Genomic DNA, 8,090 nt, shown 5'->3' with positions numbered 1-8,090 from the left:
GGGAGCTCCCTGGGCTTGGGGGGTTCCTCTGGCTATGGGGGCTCCCAGGGCTATGGGAGCCCCTTTGGCTTGAGAGGCTATGGAGGCTACGGGCGCTCACTTGGGTATGGCTGTTTCCAAGGTTATGGAGATGATATGGGCTATGGGAGCTCCCTGGGCTGTGGGGGTCAACATGGGTCCAGTGGCTTTGGCAATTTTGGGAGGTCCTACAGCTCTGGCTTCTCCTCCTCTGGCATGGGATATTACCTCCCTGGTGCCCAGAGGTGGGGCAGGTCCCGCTGCAGGAGCTGTGGGGCTTTCTAAAGCCCCCAGGATGGCACCCAGAACCAGCAACAGCCCTGAAGCAAGGACCATGGCATGAGGATGTGGAGCAAGAGCCATGGGGACCATCAGCATGCATCAGCTGCCCTGGCATGGAGCCAGGAGGAGGCTGTGTGTGCCCAGCAGCCCACTATGCTCTGCCATAGTGTGCCCCAGCTGCATGGCTGAGCCTCAGTATCCCCTGCATCCCCCCATCACCTCAGCTGTCCCCTGGGTCCTGAGCAGGGCACTGGTACCAGAGCGTGATACCTGCATCACGCATTTCCCCTTGTATTGCCTTGATTTTCTGTATTTGGCTGCTATACTTCTCTTTCACATTAACCCCCCTGGTGTTGCACAAGAGCCTCTCTGGTTTTCATTTGTCCTTTAGCCTCCTCTTGGAGCAATATTCACTCCTGTGCAGGGAAGATGTGCCTGGAGACCCTTAGCAGTCCAAGTTTCATGACAAAAAATGAACTTTGTTTCAGTCCTTCCTGCAGTTCTTAAGTGTTTCTTTTTTTTTTTTTCTTTTTGCAGAACTTTATTCAATGGATACGCCACAGAAGTTTTCTATCAGTGCAAAGTGATCTAAAAATGGCTTGAAAATAGTTTTCTGTATTCATACCATTATGTTGAAACATGTTCCATGCACAGATTTGCTTTCAGTTTAATTCTACAATTAAATTAAAAAATGCAAATACCTTATATTGAGAAAATGAAAATTTTCCAGTGAGGAGCAGGAGGTTCCTTTCTGAGCAGGAAATATTTCAAGGGATTTGAAATTGATTCCTGGTTCTCACTGACCTGTTTTGTACATTTTCCTTTGAAGGGGTGGTTTCCTGAGCCATTGTTCATAGATGCTATGATTGGATGTAAAGGTTGAATTGAGCATTTTGCTCAGATGAGTTCACATACTCTACTCTCCTTGGCAGAAGAGCTCAATTAAATGATGAAGAAAATGTGGGGTTTTTTTCTTAGCTCTAAATACTCTTCTTACCATAAAAGAACAGTAGCCAAGGAAACAAGGGGAAAGCCCCATGAAAGGTAGGAGTAGGATTTTGTCCTGGTTTCAGCTGGGATAGAGTTGATTGTCTTCCCAGTACCTGGTGCAGTCCTATGTTTTGAGTTCAGTATGAGAAGAATGTTGATAACACTGATGTTTTCAGTTGTTGCTAAGTAATGTTTAGTCTAAAGTCAAGGATTTCTCAGCTTCTCATGCCCAGCCAGTGAAAAGGCTGGAGGGGCACAAGAAGTTGGGATGGGACACAGACAGGGCAGCTGACCCAAACTGGCCAACGGGGTATTCCATACCATGTGACGTCACATCTAGTATATAAACTGAGTAGGGGGTGGGGGTGTGTGGAATCGCCACTCAGGGATTAGCTGGGAGTCAATCAGCGGGTGGTGAGCAATTGCACTGTACATCATTTGTATATTCCAATACTTTTATTATTACTGCTGTCATTTTATTAGTGTTACCATTATTAGTTTCTTCTTTTCTGTTCTATTAAACCGTTCTTATCTCAACCTACGAGTTGTACTTCTTTTCCTGATATTCTCCCCCATCCTACTGGGGGGGAGTGAGTGAGCGGCTGCATGGTGCTTAGCTGCTAGCTGGTGTTAAACCATGACAGATTTCTGCAGGTTTTATGAACTGCTTTGTCTGCCAGTGATGGGGATGGAAACCTGATACCAAAGCTCCACTTCACAATCTGTAAGACTGTTAACAGTGACACTTAGAGTTAAGTCACACTTAAAAGCGGTGGAGGGAAGCAGAAATCTGATTGTATTATACAGCAGAACTTTAATAAGAATGAAAGTTAGAGGAAAACAACACAAACCTTTCCTTCATTGACAGAGATTAAAATCTCCACATTTCATAAATTAGTCCATGACAAATATCTTCAACCCGCAAAAAGCAAGAATCAAGATAGGAAGAATGTAGATGTTTAACCCAAAGAAAAAGTAGATTAAAACTTTCAGGATATAAACAAGGGATGCTCCTCCTAAATTTAGCATGGCCCACAGCTGCTGTGGAGGAACTGGCTGTACTGGCGTGAGGAGTATGGGGTGCAGTTCCCGCTGCTAAACATGACAAAGGCTGAAATCCCATAGCCAAGGGAGGCCCTGGAGTCATACAGGTAACAGACAGGGTTACCCAATTCAAGGTATTTCCCAGAAGCAAAAGAGCAGCGGGACCTGGTGGAGCTGCTGCCGCTCCCGGGCTGAGAAGACCGGGCAAGGGAGCACTGCCAGCGCCTGTCCTGCCTTCTGCCCTTTCCCCAGCTCCTGCAAGGCCCACCAAAAGGCTCTCTCTCCTCTGCCTGCTGCCTGCATCCTCCCTCTCCCAACACCACCCACCCTCCCCTTGCCCAGGCATCCGAGGACCACTACTTGCCCTCCCACGGCTGCCGGGGTCTTCCCAACATGGGACATGGAGGGAGGGAGACATGACTTGAATGCAGGAAAGCTTTATTGTGCCCAGAGGAGCAGGAGAGACTGTCAGAGAGACGGTGGGCAGGACCCAGAGAGGCCGGTTGCCACGTGTTGGGGGAAGCAGAGGGATCTTCCCCAGGGCATCGCTTCTCGCTCCAGATGCCCCCTTGGCGCGGCATCCCAGATCCCGAGGACTTGGCCCATCAGCCTCGCAGGGCCTTTCGGGTCCACCTCCTGCCCCATCCGACAGCTGGGACGAGAGGGGAGGGCAGGAGAAGAGGGCAGGGAAGGGCTGAGGGTGGGTGGCACTGCCGGCTGCCCAGGCGTTGGCTGGGGCTGGCGATGCTCAGGTCTCCTCAGTGCCCCGTGCCCGCCAGCTCAGCCCTGCTTGGGTGGGGGTGTTGGCGTTTGGGCTGGGGGCAGCGCCTGGGGCTGAGCTGGGTCTAGCAGGGCCCACAGGTGTCCCACAGCTTCTTGCTGTAGCGGGGCAAGGCACAAGGGCTGCAGGCGGGAGAAGCGTAGGGTCTGCCAAAGGTGCAGAGGCCCCCCGAGCCCAGGGTGGCGCCGGCGCCGTAGAGGCCTCCCAGCCCCAGGTTGCCCCCAAAGGCGGGTGCTCCGGAGGAGCCCACCACGGCTTGCTGGGGGAAGGAGCTGAGGATGGGGCCGGGGAAGGTGACGACGACGGGGGGCGGCTGGATGAAGGCCGTCGAGTCGTGGCACTGCCGGGCGCACAGCTCGTTGCAGCTCTCGGCGATGGGCTGGGGGACGGCGACGCCGGTTTTCGGTGGGCACAGGTCGTAGCAAGACATCTTGCGGCGTTGGATGTGGGTTTGTTAGAGATAGAGATGGAAAAGACTAAAAACAAGGCAAAGGTCTTATGAGATATATTTCAAAATTCTGATATGAGAGAAATTACTATGATGTGTTATCCTGGTCTATAGCTTATGTTTCAGGTGCAGCCTTGATCAACGTAACTAACACTAGCTGAACACCTGGATCCAAAGTTTCTGACTGTATAAGACCACCGCACAAATGACCAGACCCTACATATGGGTCTTTGTTTTGGACTCGCATGGATGTGTCTGACGCTTCCTGCAAATACACACCCTGAAGAACAGTGTAGAAACCTCAGTGTCATTTACCACAGAGTTCCCCCAAGTGGGTATAGAGCTCCAAATTAAATGTGGCTTTGCTTGAAATAAGAGAATTTATTAATATCTCTCAGAATGCAGCTGAACACAGTTAAAAAGATGTCCATCTATTACATTTATCTTAAATTTTATAAAATATGAAAATAATTATCTGAAATAACAGTATTTTCATCTGTGATTTTTAAGTTTCTAAATGTCTAAGAACACTCAAATTATTTTCTCATAGTTTCTGCAGTCACACCCAGCCTTCCCAATCCTGCATTTATTCGTGCTTTCGCTGAGAGTAGTTACAGACAGAAAGTATCTAATGCTTCTCAAAATCTGAGCATACCTATAGGAATCTTCTACTCTGATTTAGGTTCTGATTAAGTAAATAGAAAGAAATCAAAAAATTATACTCACTAAGCTCAGCAAGGCGAATAAGCCGAAAGATGTGTCTGGATGAACTCAGGGCCTGGAGCTTATACAGAGTTTCTCAGCATTCCTAAGGGGTTGGAATCTCACTTGGTGCTGGCTGTTGCATTTGGCTGCCAAACAGGAATTGTTTAACAGCTTTGAGTGGTGAAAGTTTTGTGTTTATCGTGTTTATGATTTTATTCAAATTCTCACACCATGTGACGTCCATGTTACACCACCATGATTTCTTTAATCTTAGGTCTTAATTGGCTAGTGTAATTCCTGGTATCATTATAGTGACCTCACTGGAATTACCACGTGCATCAAGCTGACTCAACATGATACTTCTTCCTTTACAAAGCTGCCATAAGCTTGTCTGCTCAGAGATTTTGTAAGACTCATCTTTGGCTGATTTATTTTTCCTTAAAAGCCCTTTAACATTTTTCCTTAACAGACGTTTAAATTTGCCTGGTAAGTTAATTGGAGACAGAGTGCAGCTTATCCTAGCACTACCCAGGAATTCATCTTTTCCGTTCCTAACATAAATATACCTCATTGATCTAAGATGGATTTCAATGGCCATGAATATCAGCTGAGATCATACAATACACATGACAATTCCCCAACAGCTTTCCATTGAGAGGAAGTCTTTTGAGTTGCAACTCAATCCTACATAAAAATTATTTTGTTTCACTAGAAGAGTTCAAGTGGGAATTGAAATTCAGCTTTAAAGGGGCCCATGGTTCTGCTGACAGTGACTTGAGCTAGGAAGTCAAAGAAATCACTATTGAGAAATGTATGAAGTCCCACCCCTGCCCATGATCCAGTAAAACAAGTACAATTTTGAGGAAAAATCAAAGCAGCAGATAGTTTTTCTATTAGATGTTCTGAGTGTTAACTCTTATCAGGTATGTTCTGGGGCTTCTTGAGAAAAAGGTACGTTGTAATGATTTCACAAACATTCATTAGTTGGTGTTCAACCCAGCTAATGTTTGGTGTTGTGTTAATGTATGAAAATGTGTGAGTGATCTAGAAGCTTCAGTGTGACACAATCACATTTGCTTTAATGTACAGGAAACAAGGTGGTGCACGCCATTACTTTAATTACATAATGATTTGTGCTATTGGAAGTCATGGGTCAATGTTAATGTAGCTCTTCTTTTCTTTCATGAAAAAAAAATCCTTTCAACATTCTTGATCAAAATCTCTGTTAGTATGTCACATTTGCTATATATCAGGTGAAAATATGTAGTTATTTCAAACTATACTTTCTAGAAAAAATGCTACGTACATTTGTGATTATTTTACCCCTTTTCTGTGCTTTTTCAGAGGACAGTCAGTATCTTTTATTCCAACTCTTAAGTTTTTACCCATGTCCAAGGCATTTTACAGACCCTTCTCTTTGTCATCCCTGAGAAGACCCTCAGAGCTGAAATATCTGGTCTTAATTCCTGCAATGCCTAAGCTGAATATTACTTGTTGTGATACAGCTTTACCCTGATCTTTTCCTTTTCTCTTCAGCTGATAAAGGAATTGTGTTTAGATTTCTGGTTTGGGGTTTTTTTCTGATGTATTGTTGCAGTTTGGGAGGAGTTGTGGCTGGGAAGGTAAGTGGAAACAACAGCTGGCTAAAGCGACTGTTTCCCCAACAAAAACTGCCCTGCATTTATTGCAGGGGAAGACAAAAAACACTCTCTAGGCATAGAAAGTGAATTACCGCAATTCACACCTCCCAGCTTGGGGGTGACTTTTTTACCTAGATTTACATTTTACTGCAAAGTCTGCAAGCCAGAGCAAGTTGTGCCTCATTACTCGGTCTCAGGACAACAAACCCTCTCCACATCAAAGGCCTCTGTTTCCTCTCTCCACTTGGTAGCATTACTTTGTATTTAATAACATTGTGATTTAAATGCTCTCCAAATTACAAAATGTCTTTGGGGAGTTCCCGTGGGAAAAAAAGTGCTTATTGCAGATTTTCTCAAGCAGCTCAGGAACAAAGGGTATCAAAGCACCTTAGAAACAGTGACTAATGATTTATGCATGCTGTTTTGTTGTTACAATGTGACTTACATGTCCCAATGGTGAATAATAGCATCAGTCTAAACAGGGAGACACTGTCAGTCATATCACTCCCCTAATTAGGTGGTTGTTCATAGCCGCTGGGGCTGGCCAGCTCTGTCCCTGTCCTACTTTCCCTTCTGTGTCATCCAGAGTAGTCTGCTCCTTTCACAGAGTGTCTACCACTGTCTTCAGCAGGAACCTGGTGGACTGTGATAAAAACTTCCTGTTCTTTCCAGTGTCTCTCTAGAAATTTAAGCGACCAGAGAGGGTGAAGTTGAAAAGCTGGATGTTAAAGCCAGGAGATTAAGAGAGCTGAAAAATGATATTTTCAAAATTAATCATAATTTCTGCATTTTAAATGAGAGACAGGAGTATGTCACTGATTTGAAGATATATTAGTGTCTCAAAGTACCTCTTAAAACCAAGGAAGTGTGACAAAATCGACCATAGGAGAGAACTTAGAATATATTTTCATGGAAGATAAAGAAAGTGAAAGTTTTATACCATAACAGTAACAGCATCAACCAGAGAAAATCTGTTATGTATTTTAAAAATTTATTGATATTCATATGCTAAAGAATATCAAATAAGCAGAAGAAACACGGAAAAAACTTATGGGAGATAGGTGCAGGAGATAATTTCTGAAGTTAAATAAAAAACTTAAGAGAAAGGAAATATGTACAGGATGGAAAGAGCCATTTTTAAACTTTCACGCTGTTGCTTTCTCTACTAATTGGCCGTGAATGAAAAATACTGCACAAAATAATCAACAGTAGAAAATAGATAATAAGAGGAAATATACCACATCATTGGAAGTAAACAGAGAAAATGGACTACAGCAGTGGAGCACAACACCATCTGTATTATGAATAGGTATGAAATCAGGTGAACCCTCAACAATGTTTAGAATAAAAAATAGGTTTAAAAACCTCTGCAGGTTTGACACATAAAAGCTTTATTGGGAAAAATAAGTTGAATAATATAGAAGACAAAAAAAAAAGATAAGAGGAAGAAAAAGAAATGAAAAATTAAGCTAAATATTTCTGCTCAGAGTAGTCAAGCTAAACCTTACACAACAGCTAAATGAATACAATAATTTACATGAGGATCACAAAAAACACAATAAAGATAATAATAGAGCGAAAGAATCCTGAGAACAAAAAAGCATACAAAAAAGCACATAAGGGAAGAGACCTGTGAAACTGGAGAGTAAATGGAACATTCAAAACAGCAAAACAAAAAGAATTTAAGAAAATATTAGACGCTGCAACATTTACAATGACCAGATTCTTCTAAGCGTCTCCAATTCTGACATATATGAAGGCTCTGGGGCTGGGTCTAGCAGGGCCCACAGGTGTCCCACAGCTTCTTGCTGTAGCGGGGCAAGGCACAAGGGCTGCAGGCGGGAGAAGCGTAGGGTCTGCCAAAGGTGCAGAGGCCCCCCGAGCCCAGGGTGGCGCCGGCGCCGTAGAGGCCTCCCAGCCCCAGGTTGCCCCCAAAGGCGGGTGCTCCGGAGGAGCCCACCACGGCTTGCTGGGGGAAGGAGCTGAGGATGGGGCCGGGGAAGGTGACGACGACGGGGGGCGGCTGGATGAAGGCCGTCGAGTCGGGGCACTGCCGGGCGCACAGCTCGTTGCAGCTCTCGGCGATGGGCTGGGGGACGGCGACGCCGGTTTTCGGTGGGCACAGGTCGTAGCAAGACATCTTTGTGCGAGAGAGCTGAGCCTGAAACACGCGGGACCCAAG

General features: G+C 45.1%; 2 protein-coding genes across 2 annotated transcripts; both read right to left on the bottom strand.

Moving 5' to 3' along the window:
* Positions 1 to 2,312: 2,312 nt before the first annotated feature.
* LOC104834913 (scale keratin-like) lies at positions 2,313 to 3,545 on the bottom strand. The gene is made up of 2 exons (XM_010572582.1): positions 3,256 to 3,545; positions 2,313 to 2,418 (listed from the first exon to the last, which is right to left on the bottom strand). The coding sequence occupies exons 1-2, from the start codon at positions 3,543 to 3,545 to the stop codon at positions 2,313 to 2,315; spliced, it is 396 nt and encodes a 131-aa protein (XP_010570884.1).
* A 4,137-nt stretch (positions 3,546 to 7,682) lies between these two features.
* On the bottom strand, positions 7,683 to 8,048 carry LOC104834912 (scale keratin-like). The gene has a single exon (XM_010572581.1). The coding sequence runs from the start codon at positions 8,046 to 8,048 to the stop codon at positions 7,683 to 7,685; it is 366 nt and encodes a 121-aa protein (XP_010570883.1).
* Positions 8,049 to 8,090: the final 42 nt, after the last annotated feature.

Source organism: Haliaeetus leucocephalus, unplaced genomic scaffold (assembly GCF_000737465.1).
Source record: "Haliaeetus leucocephalus isolate CR32 unplaced genomic scaffold, Haliaeetus_leucocephalus-4.0 Scaffold349, whole genome shotgun sequence".
In the NCBI taxonomy this organism is placed as follows: domain Eukaryota; kingdom Metazoa; phylum Chordata; class Aves; order Accipitriformes; family Accipitridae; genus Haliaeetus; species Haliaeetus leucocephalus.
Note: the sequence above shows the minus strand (reverse complement) of the source record. Positions and strands in the feature narration are given on the sequence as shown.